The 16,533-nt window shown below is 46.7% G+C and overlaps 1 protein-coding gene across 17 annotated transcripts in view; it reads right to left on the reverse strand.

The window, feature by feature from the left end:
* Window positions 1-692: 692 nt before the first annotated feature.
* NAP1L4 (nucleosome assembly protein 1 like 4) overlaps window positions 693-16,533 on the reverse strand; it is a 47,822-nt gene continuing 31,981 nt past the window's right edge. For 9 of the 17 annotated variants that reach the window (XM_005576912.4, XM_045372351.2, XM_045372347.2 and 6 more), the window contains 6 exons: window positions 15,702-15,847; window positions 12,456-12,478; window positions 10,966-11,085; window positions 8,288-8,317; window positions 7,776-7,832; window positions 693-1,890 (listed from right to left, as the gene is read on the reverse strand). In XM_005576912.4, coding sequence (XP_005576969.1) covers window positions 1,852-1,890; window positions 7,776-7,832; window positions 8,288-8,317; window positions 10,966-11,085; window positions 12,456-12,478; window positions 15,702-15,847 — 415 coding nt within the window. In that variant the 3' untranslated portion in view covers window positions 693-1,851. Of the gene's footprint in view, window positions 1,891-5,764; window positions 5,803-7,775; window positions 7,833-8,287; window positions 8,318-10,965; window positions 11,086-12,455; window positions 12,479-15,701; window positions 15,848-16,533 lie in introns of all 17 variants that reach the window. The other 8 variants (XM_065527800.1, XM_074012898.1, XM_074012895.1 and 5 more) reach the window with 3 other exon arrangements.

Here is a 16,533-nt window from a genome sequence, read left to right on the forward strand (position 1 = left end):
ACATCAGGCTCCACAGCCCTTGGGGGTATGCTGGAAGGACATTCACTTCCCAGCCTGCACCTCCCCTTCCTGCTGCTCCCAGGGAGAAGGCAGCCCACGGGTGAGCTGGAGGCGGCAGGGCAGGGCCAGCCATGTGGGGAGCAATGAGCCAGCTCCATGGCTGCCTTCTCATGACGGAGTTTCATTCACCAGTCAGCGCTGCCAAGGCTGGGATTCCCACAGTCAGGTCAAGAAGCGCCAGTGCGGCAGGTGTTTGAGTGGAGTGCCTCCTCTCACTGTGGATGGAAGACACACCGGGAAGCGCTTCAGAGAGCAGACAGACCTAATATGGGCTTTATCAGGAAGTTCTGCTCTTGGAGCCTTCTGGATCGACAAGGCACAGTCCCACTAACTCTGAGAAATGATCCCCTCCTGGGGGAGGGAACGGTCTTCCCCTGGGCCCACAGTGAAGCTGCCTACATACAGCAGTGACTAAGGTGTAGTGGGGGCGGCTACAGCAGCCTCTGCCTCAAACTGAGCTTTCAAGGCCTCAGAAGTAAACTGTACAACCAGTCTTGGAGCCACCAATACCCAGGGCTCAACAGAGTCCAACAGGCTGTACAGCACATAGGAGCCGCCGGAGGGGAGCAGATGGCACCCACCTGCTTCCCCACCACATTCCCCTACAAAGAACGACATGGCACAGTGCTGACTCCATGTTTCACAACTTTAATAGAATATTCTAACTATTCTGTACAAATTGAAAACACTGTATTCAGTTACAAATGTGTTCTAAGGTTAGGCTGAGCACTCTCCACAGGCCTGGTCGGTGTGGACACGGCCATCCCCAGGCTGCTGGAAAGTGCCGTCCCCCACTTGGAAATCCCACCCACCAGCCGCCAACCGGTCACACCAAACCCAGGACCTTCAGACAGGATGAATGGTGGGGCCCAGCAATGGGGCTACTGAGAAAGCAGGACTTGACGCTCATACGCTCAACTGAAACGCAGGACTTCCCAGCCCAGCCCCTCACTGGAGAAGACCGCCGAAGCCCGGCTCCGGCAGCAGGGCGGCGGCGCCTGCGTCACGAGGACGGGCTCGCGTCTTCAGCCCTGGTGGCAAGGAGCAGCGTTTCTTCCGCACAGGCCTTGCTCCTGCTAGGAAGTGGCACCTCTTCCCGCTCAGGTCACCAAGGTGGTTCAGAAATGGTAAGGACGAGTGACAGCGAAAGGCCGCAGTCCTCACAGGCAAGAAGGGATAAATAAATATGAGGTGACCCGCAGCAGCTCTTGCCTGGGCTGGTGTGTCACAACCCTGACCCACCCCTTAAAAAAAGAAAATCAAGAAGCAACATCCTAAGAAGAACACAGCTACTCTACACAGCCCTTCTGAGATGATTAGCATGTAACAGGTGACGCAGGCTGCACACTCGGCAGATTAAGCAGCTGGAAACAGCAAGTGGGTTTCTTCGAATGAAAGGGAAGAATTCAGTCCAACTGCAGGAGGGCGGGAGAGGTTCTAGATCCTGGGAACCACATCAGACCTCGGCCCTTTTTGCCAAGTGACCCCCCCCACCCCGATGTGATCTATGGGGCCCTCCCACAGGGCCCAGGCAAGTCCAGAGCTACAGGCACCAAGGCTGCAGAGGGTGCTGGACGAAACCTCCTATTTCTGAAATGCATTTCAGTTGCCACTGTACAAGTTAAGCAAAATAATAAGGAAAAAGGAAAAGTGAAAGTGAAAATCATGCACTTGAAAACGAGTTAGATGGAGTAAGCTCTGTCGACGGGATTGTGCTGCGGCAAGGACCGGGGCCCCGCCCACAGGCCTGGAGTCCCGACAGTCGGTCTGCCAGGCACCCGCCTCCGCTTCCTACTGCTGCTTGCATTCCGCCGGCTGGCTGGGTTCCTTCTGTCAACGAAAAAGACAAGGCTTGTAGAGAACAAAGCCAGCTCCATTCACCAATTAGCTCCAATCAACAACGAAAGCCAAGACTGAATGAGTTCATTCTCATTGAAAAAAATGGTTACTGCAAATATACTTTTAAAAATAGTGACAAGAACAAAGCTAACTCCCCCTACCCCTGCACAGTCAAAGCAGGGCTGCTTTTTTTGTTTTTAAAGCTATGCCTTGAAGCATTCAAATTCATGTCATGTTCGGCAGGAGGGTTCTGCGGCTCCTTGGGGTGGTGAAGCTCCAGGAGGCTGCCCATTAAAGGGCTGGGAAGCAGCCGGCACTCCTGCCCACACAGAGCACAGTGCGCTCAACATGGGCAGCTCCACCCAGGAAGGCCACCGCAGAGGCAACCCCTCTTGGTGCCGACAGTCCTCATTTCTCAAGGGCACATCTGTCTCAGGGTAGGCCGGACCCTTGGCGCTCATGGACAGCAAATCTCTCCTCTAGCAGGTTCCTGCTCTTTGTACTACCAGGTTGTGCCCCAGCAGATCCATCCTCTCTGGTGGTCTGTACTGCACCAACAAATGACGGGCTGCCACTCCCAAGAGCTCCATCTGTCACTCACTCTCTTAACAATCTCACCAAGGGGGAATGCTATCCTTCCAGTAACAGCATCCGGGACACGATTCCCCTCCCAGAGGAATGGATTAACTCCAATATTATCTAACACAGAGATCTTGTACTCTTTAAACCACATCCAGCAACTCCATGAATTTGTGTGGAGGCCAACAATAGCCTAAGAAATATGACATGATCTTGCTAATGCTCCTGAGCTAGTAACTTCATGGACCTATAACCTGTGATTTCTGGCCAAGATTACAAACTGCTCTTAATCCAGCGTGCCTATGGAACCCAAGAACTTGGACTGTATGGGGCAGAAAGACCCCTGGGTAACCACAGATGACATCTTCCATGGTATAAGCTGGGTTAACATAACTGACATCTTCCATGGTATAAGCTGAGGCTACAGTTCATTCTTCGGGAAATCACATTTAAGGGATAGTCAAAAAGATATGTATAAAAGATGAAAAAAAAAAATCAATAACCTTGAACCCTGGTCTAAGCTCCCAATCTCAGCCACCCCACAGGCTGCCTAAAGAGCCTGGCTGAGACAAAATGACACTGACCAAAAACCCTCACCAAAAAGATCAACTGAGACCTGTCAATCTGACATTCAAGGATAAACTGAAGGTGGCCCAGTGTACTAGCCAAGGGCACTGAGCCACTGGCCTTAAGAGTGTGGGGGATGCAGCGCGCCCCGGGCAGGCACAGTGAGGGGAGGAGTGGGACAAAGCAGTGTGCCTCCACCAAGGGACATGCCTAGAAAATGGGAGGTCAGTAAAGGAGCTGTGCAGGGACGGGGAAGACTGGGGCTGGTAACAGACTCCATCTTTATGTGCATTTAAGTTATGCAAATACTATGTCATGTCATACACAGGATTTTATTTTTTTTTTTTAATTTTTTTTTTTTTTGAGACGGAGTCTTGCTCTGTTGCCTAGGCTGGAATGTAGTGGCTGGATCTCAGCTCACTGCAAGCTCCGCCCCCCGGGTTCACGCCATTCTCCTGCCTCAGCCTCCCGAGTAGCTGGGACTACAGGCGCCCGCCACCTCGCCTGGCTAGTTTTTTGTATTTTTTAGTAGAGACGGGGTTTCACCGTGTTAGCCAGGATGGTTATAATTTATCCTACCACAGATTGAGCATCCCAAATCCCAAATCTGAGACACTCCAAAATCTGGAACCCAAGACAAAGAAAATGCTCACGGGAGGATTCCAGATTTGGAATGCTCAACCAGAAATAAATCTAAATTATCCTAAGTTGCAGAAATGAAGTAACAGGCATTTTCAACCATGAGAACGTAGTACTCATCTGTCCTAAATAAAACCAATATCCTGGGTAAAGACTTCTAGAGGGAAGAGTCCACATAGAACAGACTCTCAAGACTGGTGTCATGACCCAGTGCCTTGTTGGAGGGGAGTGGGCCAGGCACCTGGCTCTGGGAAGAGCTGCCTCCCCCGTGCCTGAGGGCACAGCCCCCTCTGGGCAGGAAGGCAGCACGTGGCCCACCCCTGCCAGGCTTTGGTGCTCACACAGCACGCTGGAGCTTCTGCAAGTGACTGACAGTTTTAGAAGTGAATTTTACATATGAGACACCAATTGTTTTCAGCCTGTGATACCTGCCAAAAACAAAAACAAAGAAACAAAAAAACAAAACTGCACCTAAACTCCTAAACTGAAGCATCCTTTATCTCATGTCATAGATTTTAATGATGGTTGGGTCATTAATCGATGCTAAGATTATCAAGGGAGGGGGAGCTGGCATTTTAAAAGGTACCAACTAATAGGAAAAAAATCTCATGTCTCATGGGACCATTTAAAAGGTGAGGTTTTAACAGATAACACTCGACCTGAGAAAGGCAACAAAGACATGCCACTAAAACACACTCGACCACAGCTGCCCTGGTGAAGAAGCCCCAAGTGCCCAGAGCTCTATGGCTGAAGAGGCAGTGGCCTCAGGGTGACACTCCTCGGGGTTGCACCCTGCCCTTCTCTTCCAGGGACACATGCTGAAATACGGACAGGTGGCATGCACCGAGGATTCTCTTCAAAAGAGCTGGTGGCATGGGAGGAGTGGGTGAGGGTACAGGTGGAACAGGAGTGGCTAAGTTCTTCAGACATAAGGGGACAACGGGAATTAACGGCAGCTAGACATAATTTTAAACATACAGGCAAATTCTCAAACCTGGCCCTGGAAAACAAAATCGTTCCAAGCGCTGCATCTACCCTATGTACGCATCAGTTTCCCATGAAAGCAGCCTACATGAGGAAGACAGGGAGGCAGTGGTGCTAAGACCTCAAGGACATCTGGTCTATGGGCTGCCAGGATCATGCTGCCGTTCCATGATGAGACCCTTAAAATCGGAGTGCCTACATACCCCGGCATGCAGAGGCCCTGCTACGATCGTGGGATTTCTCACGGCACCTCTTGTTCCCACCTCTCTGCTTTCTCCCACAACATCCCACGAGTGCCACGAGTGAACGGGTCTCGTCACGGACAAGGGCCTCTGTCTACTTACGGCCTCCTGTCAGCCATTCCAGGACAGGGCAGAGCTACAGGGACTGAAGAAAGTGGGGGGTGGGAAAGAGCTTCCAGGATTACTGACACTCGTTTTAATCTACAACTGGTTCTTGCTTCATTCAATTAGAGAATTCTCCGCCAACCTCACAACAGTACTTTTTACTGCTGACACCAAAACAGATGCCAGTTAACATTGCAGATAAAAAATGCTGGCACAGTAAAAGCTGTTACTCCTCTGTGTATCTATTGGTCTGCACAGAACATGAATTCAAAAAGTGTAGATTTCAACAGACACGTGCTGGTAGTGACAGTGGGCTGATTTCAACTGCCACAGTATGTGTTCTGAGCACAGCTGGGCCCAGTGTGCTATGCGCTCTGCAAGGACTGCTTCCTTATGGTGGCCTGTGTGCGCCCCCCTGCAGACTGCTAACCATCCAGGGCCCTCTTGCTGGAAAGCAGTACCATCAGCAATGAAAATAACACCCAAGTTACATCTTTGCTACTTGGTTAGCAAGAAACACTGGGCTCAGAAAGCAGGGACCAAATCTAGGTTTGGTTCGTTGATTTTAAAAGTACATGTAACAGACATCTGTACAAAAACAGTGTTCTTCAGAAAGCTCTATGTCAAACCTGTGACACAGTGAGTGTGCCTGGACAGCAACTCCCTCTTTATTCAAAGTCAAAACAATGCATTGTATAAAGTATAGATCAGAAGTTTGGAAGTTAGGTATGAATGGAATTCCACCTTACCTAGAAACGTATGAATGATTAACAGACAAAAATTACACCTAAATGGGGAAAAAAATTGAAAGGAACTGTCAGCATGAAAGAAAATGAAATGCACAAAATTATACAGGAGGCAACGGCCACAATTTCTCATGATACAAAAGGGCTGCAAGATACTGAACTCGGGGTGAACAACTTCAACACCAGATCATACTTTCAAAATGGGCAGAAGCATGATTTTCGCTTTGATCAGACTGCCCCCAATACTAAAACCTCCCTTCCTTCCTTGTTTTCTTTTGCTTGCACAGACTCTAACACTGCCCATCTCTTTGGAAGGTGCACGTGACAGGGATAGCAGGCTTGGCCTTATCCCGGCCACACATGCCCGGCCGTCTCTGAACTTCATTCACACCATTAGCCTGTATATGTTTTTAGTCCTTTCTCCCCCAGCCAACAAAACCTATCAGCGGTCTCATGGTGTGTTAGCCTGTAATCCACCACGTCATGTTCTCTATAATGGCTGGTGAGAATGCTCTTTTAGAAACCTGGGATGTGAAAGGAGACTCAAGGTTCTCCAAGGTGACAGAAGGAAGCAGAACAAACAACAGAGGGGAGGAAAAGAGACGCCGAGGCACAGAATATAGAGAGGGGGAGAGACAAGTACAACAAGGACAGGCAGCTGTGCGCAGAGTCTGAGGAGGTGGCCCTGCCAATTGCCCCCAGTCCTTGCTTTACAACTGCAACCTTGAAAGTGTCCATTCAGCGCCCACAAGGTGGAAACATGGCCCAATAAACACACGTGGCCCTTGGGTCCATCAGACACCCTGCAGAGCAGTGATGGGCAGCATTTATTCCCCCAGCGTTGTTCACTGGCTGACTGACAGCCCTCATCTTCCCTGTCCCTACACTGTGATCCACGCAAGGCAGACCCAGGCCTTGATCTCCTACCGCCCTCACCGCCCACCACCATGGTGCTGAGCACAGGCACACTTTCAGCACAGAGACCCCCACATCAACAGGCCGACCTTTAGAAGATGAACATTTCCATGAGCATATTATTCCCAGAGTAGTCTTTATAAGACACATTCTCAAAAAAGTTTTAAAAGCTCTTCTCCCATCCCTTCCCTGAAGGAACCACAACTGTGAACACGCATTCATGGGAATAGCTGGTTTCAACCAACTGATGACAGAGCCAGGATATCACACTGACAGCTTAGTGCACACTCCAAAAACAAGGGTAAAAACAAGCAAAAAACATCTAGTCGGACAGAGACACATTACAAAAACACCAGGTAACAGTATTCTGACAGCCCATAATATACTTAATTTTAAGAGGCAAGGGAACTACACATTTCATGTTTTATGAGAGGAAACTCTTATGACAGCTGTAGGATGACATTTAAGCAGTTCTGATTTTAAAATGTGTCAAATGGTCAAAGTACCTTAAGTTACTCTGAGACCACAAATAAAAATCTAAATTTGCAGGTAAAATTAATGGGGTTGTCCACTCATTTCCAACTCAGTTTTCTTTAGTAAACCTTCCCAATATATTTTAAATTATCTGAGACAGATGAGATATCTAGACACACCATCTGGGCATGCCCAGCTCAACTGCAACTGTCAAATGATGCCCACAACCCCATTATTCTGCTCCTTAACAAAAAGAGCCCCCAAGTCCCTTCTTTGCACCTTTTCCAAACACGCGCAAAGAAAAGTTTATGTTGTCAGTTAAATCATTACCTTACCTTAAAAGAATGAAACATTGGGAAAGTCAAGGTGCTCCACTGAGGAGTCTACGTAACTAAGACACAGCCTGAGATAGCTGGAAAAGCTTCCACTGAATATGTACACTCAACACTCAAATTATATACACAGTGCCTGAATAATCATTCCAGTATTCTTCTGACACATTTTAAACTTTCTAATTAGGGAACAATGAATACTGTTGACACTACTGCCTCAAAGTGGGGAACATTTTTAAAAGTCTAAGAGTGTAGCATAATAAGTAGGTCTGGGTGGCCCCAAAGTTACCAACCTTGGGGTTAATTTCTGCATCATCCTCGTCTTCTCCCTCCTCGTCACCTTCTAATTCCTATATTTAAAAAGTGAGAATTAGCTGGAATGACAAGATTTAAACTCTTGTGGCGTTCACAATCCACAAACACACGGAGCAATACACTGCCTTAGACGGAAATCAATTACTGCTACCCACAAGTGACTCATCACTTCCTCTGGACACTTAGAATTATTTCTAGGTATCTTTTTATTCTCACAGATAGCCCTAAAAGAAACACAATTCTGAAAAAGTAGATTTTGTTAAATGATTATTTTCTAAGATACATTTTCATAAGCCAACTGCAGGGTCAAAAACTGTCACAGCATTTGCTATGCATTTCTGCTTAGTGTTTTAAGAACACTGTTAGAGTCAAAGACAGCATCACAAAAAATGGGTGCACCACAGCCCTGTGAGTCCATAACCTTCAAGCAGAGAAAGCCAAAAAAACAACTTCAGGGAGGTAAGTGGCACTGCATAAACCTGTCTCTTACCTCCTCTTCTCCTTCTTCACCTTCTTCAAACTGGAAAAACACAGAAAAACATTTTTAAGTTCACAAAACATGACAGCAGCCTGCCGGAGACACCAGTCCCATCAAATGACTCACTGATCAAGCCTAAGAAGAGCAGAAAGTTCAGCCACGCTGCCTGCTGGGCCTCGCTTGGCTGAGGAGTCATTTGCTTGTGTGCAATGCATTTTAAAAGCATGCCAGGAAATTGAAAGTCACGCAAAACAAGGAATAGGATAGGAAGCTGGTCAGCCAGGCTGTACACTGGACACAGTTGGGAACCTGGCACCACAGCTCTGCCCTGAGTGTTCTCACACAAGGAGCAGGCACACAGGAAAAGATTTTTGTAAACCAATGAATTTGCTTTCCTTAAATTTTTACAAGGCTGATCTAACCAGTAGCATAATGTTATTGGATACAGGAACCTGGGTATCATTTTACATCTCACACAAAGGGAAAAAAAAACTTAGTAGAAATATATTAAAACTTTGGTGTTTAATCTTTAAACACTAAGGTGCTCAAAAGTGAACCTCCAACATTAGTCAATTGTCTTGAATCAGTTTCTCCTACATCCAAAGACATCATTGGTCAGACTGAAAATCAAGTTTCAAACATGAAACTTACATTAAAAGCAAAACCATCTTATCACTACTGGTTGCATAACCAGGGTAGTACACTGAAAATGCAGTTTCATTTATCAACATTTCCCTTTTTGTTGAGCTCACACCATGTATTCCTTAGAGCCAACTTCAGTGGAACTTAGAAGGATCTTACTGTGCTGGTGTGGAGTTCACACAGTTTGCACAGCCTCCTGGCACCACGCAGCAGCCAGGATGAGACGTGACCACAGTGCAGCGCCCTTTCGCTCTAAGGATCCTAACTGGCATCAGACAGGGAAAGACTTCTTAATAATCTTCCATTTCAGGTCAGATCCCAATGGGCCTCCAGCAGGCTCCAGGGCCTATTCCAAAGCTCTAAGGACAGCATTTCGCCCTTGAGGGGCTGTGCACAGGGGCTGCTCCAGATGCATCACCCACCTGGGCAGGTGGGACTTTTTATGCCAACACTTACTGTGTCATTGCTCTGTGCCAGGTGCTATGTTAAGGGCTATGTTCAGGTGCCATGTTAAGGGCTTAACAAGTAATCAGTCTTCACCATGAGCTCTACTTATAGCTGAGGAAACTGAAGCTTAAGGAGGTGGTGGAACTACTAAGGGGGAGAGTGGGGATGTGAGTCTAAGCAGTCTAATCTGAGCTGGCACTTCTAGCCTCTAAATGACACTGCTTATCAGTAGTACCTGTGCTGAACATATTATGAATGAAATACACATTTACTATAAGCAAATGTGGCACAGTGCTCACCAGTAGTACAGACATCGCATATAAGTAAACAAATAGCACACATGCATATTCAAGTCTTTTAAACTGATGGGTGTATGATCAAAAAAGTTTGAGATAAGCTTTCCAATGTGTAGCCACTAGCCCTTAGCTCACTATTTAAACTTAAACTAATGTAAATGAAATGTTCAGTTCCTCAGTCACAGCAGCCATATTTTATTTCAAGTCCTCAAGTGGTCAGTTCTACTGCGCTGCACCAAGCAGGCAGAGGATAGTTCCATCAACAGAGGAAGTTCTATTGGAAAGTGCTGGTCTAGAATCCGTAAAACTATGTCTTGGCAGCTACCTGACTGTCCATGTTCCCTGACCTACAATCACCTCCCAGCCTAGGGATGAGCCAGCAAGTTGAGTTTTAGAAGTTAAACGAACAGTCTAAGACCTAACAGCTGACAAAGAGCACGCTGGCCTGTTCTCCCCACTGGTGGAACTCAGTACAATGGGAGAAGTGTGAGGAGATGTTGGTCTTTACTGCCACAGGGGGCTAAGGCCCTTGAACCCACCTAGGCTCTTGCTGCCCTGTCTGAAGCCCCAACAGGCCAGCCCTTCTAAGAAAAGAAACTTAGCGCAGCCACAAAACCTAAGAGCTCCACAAGCAAGAGAATGTCATCTAGAACACACTTCCAGTAACATTCTATAAAACAAAACTTTATTTTCCACAGATCAAGAAGACTTGAAGCTGCCTGAACCTTGGTGAGGATGGGAGTTTCTGAGCGGTGCACGGGCTGTGTGCCCGCAAGTTCTGACCGTGGAAGAGCTGGCTTCCCTCAAGCCCAGAAAGGAAAGTGACATGCAATCTTGTTGTTTTCTTGGGAGCATGGGTCTTTTTCCTTTTTACCTAATTAGACAGAAGTTCAGGAATTTCTATTTCTTTTGGGTTGATGAAATACAGGCTAGCATGAGTCCACTGTCAATAAATGTTTGCTGTGGTCAGACCTCCATGAAAGAGATTTTCCCCATGTTCAGAAGTACCCTGAAGCTTAGGTTTTTAGAGAATACTGTTGAATCACTAGGCAGGGCTCACATAGGAAACTGGCAATCATCTCTGAAACTGCCTCACAGACACCTGCTTTTTCTGCTCTGTTCCTCAGACCTCTCCTCTTCAAGTATATTCCCCCCACAACAAGGACAGCAGCTTAGACTACGTATCTGACTGATGATGTCATAAAAAGATTAGGCATGGGGGTTTCCCAAGCCACAATTCAGGGCCACTCTGCACCAACAGAGATAAGCACCCAGGTGGAAGCCCCCCTTCCCCGAGCCTCATACATTGTCATCATCCTCTATGGCCTCCCCAGTGAAGTACAGCACAGCCCGCGGGACTATCCGCTCACGGAAAAAGTGTCCAATTTCAAAATCAGAGGCTAATGTGAATTCAGAATCTTCATCCTGAGGAGGAAAAACCCACGTGTTAACTCATTTTAATGGGATAAAAACATTTGCTTCACCACCCTCAGCTAAACCTCAGCCCCTCACTTATGATTTACTTGACTTAAAACACCAAACTCCTGCACTGCTAGGGGACAGCCACTAGATACTCAAAGCCCTTTTAAAACAACTGCAAGTAGCTTTAAAGAGCTACTGAAGCAAAATGGCAGAGCAAGTGGGAATTGAGGGCCTCACAGCTCCATCACCTGTCCAAAGGTCTCACTCAGAGTAGGGGGTATCAGAGTCTCACACATGGGGAACGGGCAGTATTAAAGCACTACACGTTTGCTACTGAAACCAACATATGAAACACGTACTTTTACTTTTCTATCACCCAGGTTGGAGTGCAGTGGTGCAATCACAGCTCACTATAGCCTCAAGCTCCTGGGCCCCAGTGACCCTGGAACTACACAGTGCACTACCACGTCCAGCTAATTAATTATTTTATCTTTTGAGACGGAGTCTCCCTCTGTCACCCGATGGAATACAGTGGTGCGATCTCAGCTCACTGCAACCTCCTCCTCTCGGGTTCAAGTGATTCTCCTGCTTCAGCCTCCCAAGTAGCTGAGATTATAGGCACTGCCAACATGTCCAGCTAATTTCTGTGTGTGTGTGTGTGTGTGTGTGTGTGTGTGTGTGTGTGTGTGTGTGTATTTTAAGCAGAAACGGGGTTTCACCATGTTGGCCAGACTGGTTTGAACTCCTGACCTCTGGTGATCCACCCACCTTGGCCTCCCAAAATGCAGGGATTACAGGTGTGAGTCACTGTGTTCGGCCAGTTAATTTATTTGATTTTAATTTTTTGTAGAGATGGGGCTGTGCTATGTTGCCCAGGCTGGTCTCAAACTCCCGGACTCACGCAGTCCTTCCACCTCAGCCTCCCAAAGCATTAAGATTACAGGCATACGCAGTCCATACACAGCCAGGACTGGACTTTTTATTTATTTATTTATTTTTTTTTTTTTGGAGACGGAGTCTCGCTCTGTCGCCCAGGCTGGAGTGCAGTGGCCGGATCTCAGCTCACCGCAAGCTCCGCCTCCCGGGTCTACGCCATTCTCCTGCCTCAGCCCGCTGGGACTACAGGCGCCCGCCACCTCGCCCGGCTAGTTTTTTGTATTTTTTAGTAGAGACGGGGTTTCACTGTGTTAGCCAGGATGGTCTCGATCTCCTGACCTCGTGATCCGCCCGTCTCGGCCTCCCAAAGTGCTGGGATTACAGGCTTGAGCTACCGCGCCCGGCCAGGACTGGACTTTTTTAAACAAGCAGACAAGTAGACATTCACTCAGGAGAAACTTCAACAGCAAAATCAGACTAGTAACAACAAATCTTACCAGTGATTCTCCATCCCCGGATGCTAGGAAAAAAAAAAAAAAGACAAAACATATTTAAGTTACAGTGACAAGTCCCAGAATTTTAAAGCCCACACAGGAGTAAGTTGTGCTGGTAGACAAAATGTAACATTTTTCACCTTGAGGTTTAAACTAGAAATCCCCAAAGCCTTGCATCTCCTGACAGACATCGTCGCAAGCTCCATCCACCACTTCTGAAGCTGGCCTGAGTGCCTCTATGCCCCCCTCCCCTCTCCTCCATCACGTGCCATGGGCTGGCACTCAAGCTTGAGAAAATCATTTTGAGAGGGTTAATATATTAACAGGAGGAAAGGCAAACAGCCCCTAGGCTATGGCCATGTGGCCATTCAGTGCATTTGTGCTTTATGGAGAAATTTAACTCATGTCCTGCAGAACTATACATGATGGTGCAGGAGAGAAAGAGAAAGTCCTTAAGCCTTATAAGCTGTAAGTGTTACTAAGGCACTGCATCTCGGCGAGGCAGAAACTGCATTTCTAACTGGAGAGTGCTGAAATGCCCACCAGTGCCCCCGTAGAGTGGCGCAGCTCCTCAGTGAAAGCTGATGCTTGGATGAGCTAAGCACACCAAGACAGACAGGGACTTCTAACCACACTCAATGAAGCCATGCAACATTCAAATGGTACACGATCCAACCCCCTGATTTTAGAGACATTTACTACAAGACCCTGACCTTCATCAGGAGTTGAATGTTTACTCTACTTAGTCTCATACCTGCCTTTTCAATCTTCACTGGGCTCTTCTGAGTCTCTCTTCCCATTAAGCGACCACAACCCTGGCAGCACTTGCTGTTTGCTGCTGAGACACGAGCGTTGGGTGTGTAAACACCACCCATGAGCAAGGCAAAGCTCCCAAGCCTCGGTGTGCCAGCATCACCCGGGGGTTTAAGACATGGGTTAGGGGCATGGCTGGGTGTCTAAACGCTGGAGCAGCATGCTCCCCAGGGCACTCTGGCCGGGGTCATGAATCAGCACAAGGATTCTCAGCACTCATACTTCTGGACTGGCTTTGTAGCTTTAAGGACAAAGACAGAGCTGGACTCACTAGCTAATGCCTCCTTCACTTCATACCACAGGAGTTCATTTTGTCTGTTCCTTCACTACCCCATTACCTACTCCCTGCCCATCCTCAATTTTTTTCTTTTTTTTTTTCTTTTTTTTTTTTTTTGAGACGGAGTCTCGCTCTGTAGCCCGGGCTAGAGTACAGTGGCCGGATCTCAGCTCACTGCAAGCTCCGCCTCCCGGGTTTACGCCATTCTCCTGCCTCAGCCTCCCGAGTAGCTGGGACTACAGGCGCCCGCCACCTCGCCCGGCTAGTTTTTTGTATTTTTTAGTAGAGACGGGGTTTCACGGTGTTCGCCAGGATGGTCTCGATCTCCTGAGCTCGTGATCCACCCGTCTCGGCCTCCCCTCAATTTTTTTCATAGCACTTACCATATGGTATTATGTGTTTGATTACTTTAAAAGTGGCTTTATTGATGGGATTTACATACCACAAAAGGCATACACTCTAAATGTACAACTTTATGACTTTCAGTGTGTTAACTTTAGAGTTGTGCAACCATACCACATAAAAGTTTTAGAACCTACAACAAAAAAAAAAACACTTAAAAATTCCCTTGAGTCCACTTTCAACTCCATTTTTATCCTAAAAATTATTATTATTATTATTATTTTAGGCGGAGTCTTGCTCTGTCTCCCAGGCTAGAGTGCAGTGGCACAATCTCGGCTCACAGCAAGTTCTGCCCCCTGGGTTCACGCCATTCCCCTGCCTCAGCCTCCCCAGTAGCTGGGACTACAGGTGCCCGCCACCACACCTGGCTGATTTTTTGTATTTTTAGTAAAGACGGGGTTTCACCATGTTAGCCAGGATGGTCTCAATCTCCTGACCTCGTGATCCACCCACCTCGGCCTCCCAAAGTGCTGGGATTACAGGCGTGAGCTACCTCGCCCAACAAAAAATTATTTTTAAATCAGTTTTAAGAAAACTTCCTACAAAAAGTCAGTGATTCCAGAAAGTAAAGCCCCCTGCTTCACGGTGAATTCACAATCTCCAATATGCCCAACTCAAATGTCTAAAGGGAATCTTGCAAAAGAACATGAAATGTGATACCTAATTTTATGACTGCTCTCATTCCCCAAACCCTATATATTTGTATCTTCTATATTCAAAGTCTAATTGCAGAAAATAGGCACCACAATTAAAATAACGAACTGAACTCTGAAGGATAGCTTGATAAATAAGGGTGCTAAGCTCAGAGACAAAATCAAAAAAATTAAACACTCAGATTGGAGAAGAGAGCCACCCTGTGGCCCCACATACAAACACTAACTGATTATCTGCAGCAGGGGATGGCATCTCTTCACTTCAAATTATGTTTTTGTTCATGGAAACTAAAGAGAATATGGATATTTTAACACTGACAAGTAGTTTGAACTTCACATTCTCTCATGATTAGGAAATTATATGAAAAATCCCAAGTAATTTACTCTCAAAATCAACTGGTCAGTCTTTACTAGTTCAAAGGTCTCCTCTTTATTTTACCACTTAGGAAAATTTAAATAAACAAATAAATAAATGGAAGCAGCTTCCAAGCTGTGATTCTGCCAATGTTTTTCAAAACTGAAAGTCCCAACTACTTGTTTCTCACAACATATAAATTCCAAAAACTTCTATCAAACTGTGCATAAAATAAAATTATGAGAAAAGGGGGACTAAGCAGATGATCCAAAAGCGGCACAACTAGAACCAGCGTACAGCAGTAACGGGTACCTGGAGAGCAAACCCAGCAGCTCTCCCAGGCTGGGAGTGGTCTCTGGGGGGTGCAAAACAGACATAACAGAGGGGCAGAAATGCCAACTGGTGGAGAAGGGTGCTTCAGGTAAGGAAGCAGCCCAGGTGCAAACACTCCATTCAGTTTTATTAAAACAGAACTACAAGTTTTTGCCTGGGCTGCAGCCAAGCAGAGCAAAGCTCTTCCCTTTCCTGCAGAAGATGACAATCATACTCTTACTGTCCTAGCTACCTCTGCCCGCCACAATAAACTTGCCAGCGCACCAACAGAACAGCCTGGGACACAGCAATGTGCCCCTACTGACCACACTTGCCTGAAAGAACAGGACTAAAGTCTCTGGGTGTTAGGAATCTATCAGGTGACCAAAATTATTTTATACAAGTACATAATGAATATTAACCACCAACAGACTTGCCTTTCAGTGGATTGAAGAAGTTGAAAAAGGACTCATTGGGTACTTGTTTCGTAATTGTTCTAACAGTGCCTCGACCCTTATGCTTCTGCTTTTTCTTGATGGTTTTGACAGTAACATTCTTTCCTTTCTTCCAGTCAATGGTACACCTACCAGGACAAGACAGCTGTCATGAACACACAATCCATGAGAAAAATCCATTACAAATGCAGGCAGGAAGCAAACCACAGCTCTATGCCAAACCTGGAAAACTAAATAAAACCAATCTGCAAACCAAATACAATGGCCCATGAAGTTCATCTGGAGGTTGGCAAAAGAGAAATGGCCTGGTCCTCTTTCAACTTGGGTGTGACCACTGCCTCAAACTTCAGACTTCTGGAACAATGGTATTATTTTCCCAAGACATTTCATCAGGACTCCGAAATGTGTATTCTGTGGCAAAGCCCTTGTGTCAAGTCTGCACGATGCACAAGAACTTGTCCTCGGCTTCCCAAGGAAGCAGGAGTTGCTGCTGCTGTTCAAGGCAGCCAAGTGAGCAGAACAAGCTGAAAAAAGGAAATAGGTGGCCACTGGGAATCTTGACGGCCAGTGCAGACCACTCCAGCCCCAGGGAGGCTGGCAAGGGCTGAGCACAGCACGCTCTCTAACACACAATCACCATGGACCCAGGAAACACCTGGCAGATCTCAATACTGCCCGCATAAGAACATGCTTGGAAAGGCCAGGCCTTTTTCTCACACGATGGCCTGGCCCTGGAAAATTATTTTTCTAAATTACTCCAGCAGGATTTCAATAAAGTCCTGAATTAACAATTAGTACTTAGTTCTGGTAAATA

The sequence above is a fragment of the Macaca fascicularis genome, chromosome 14 (genome assembly GCF_037993035.2).
Source record: "Macaca fascicularis isolate 582-1 chromosome 14, T2T-MFA8v1.1".
NCBI classification, from domain to species: domain Eukaryota; kingdom Metazoa; phylum Chordata; class Mammalia; order Primates; family Cercopithecidae; genus Macaca; species Macaca fascicularis.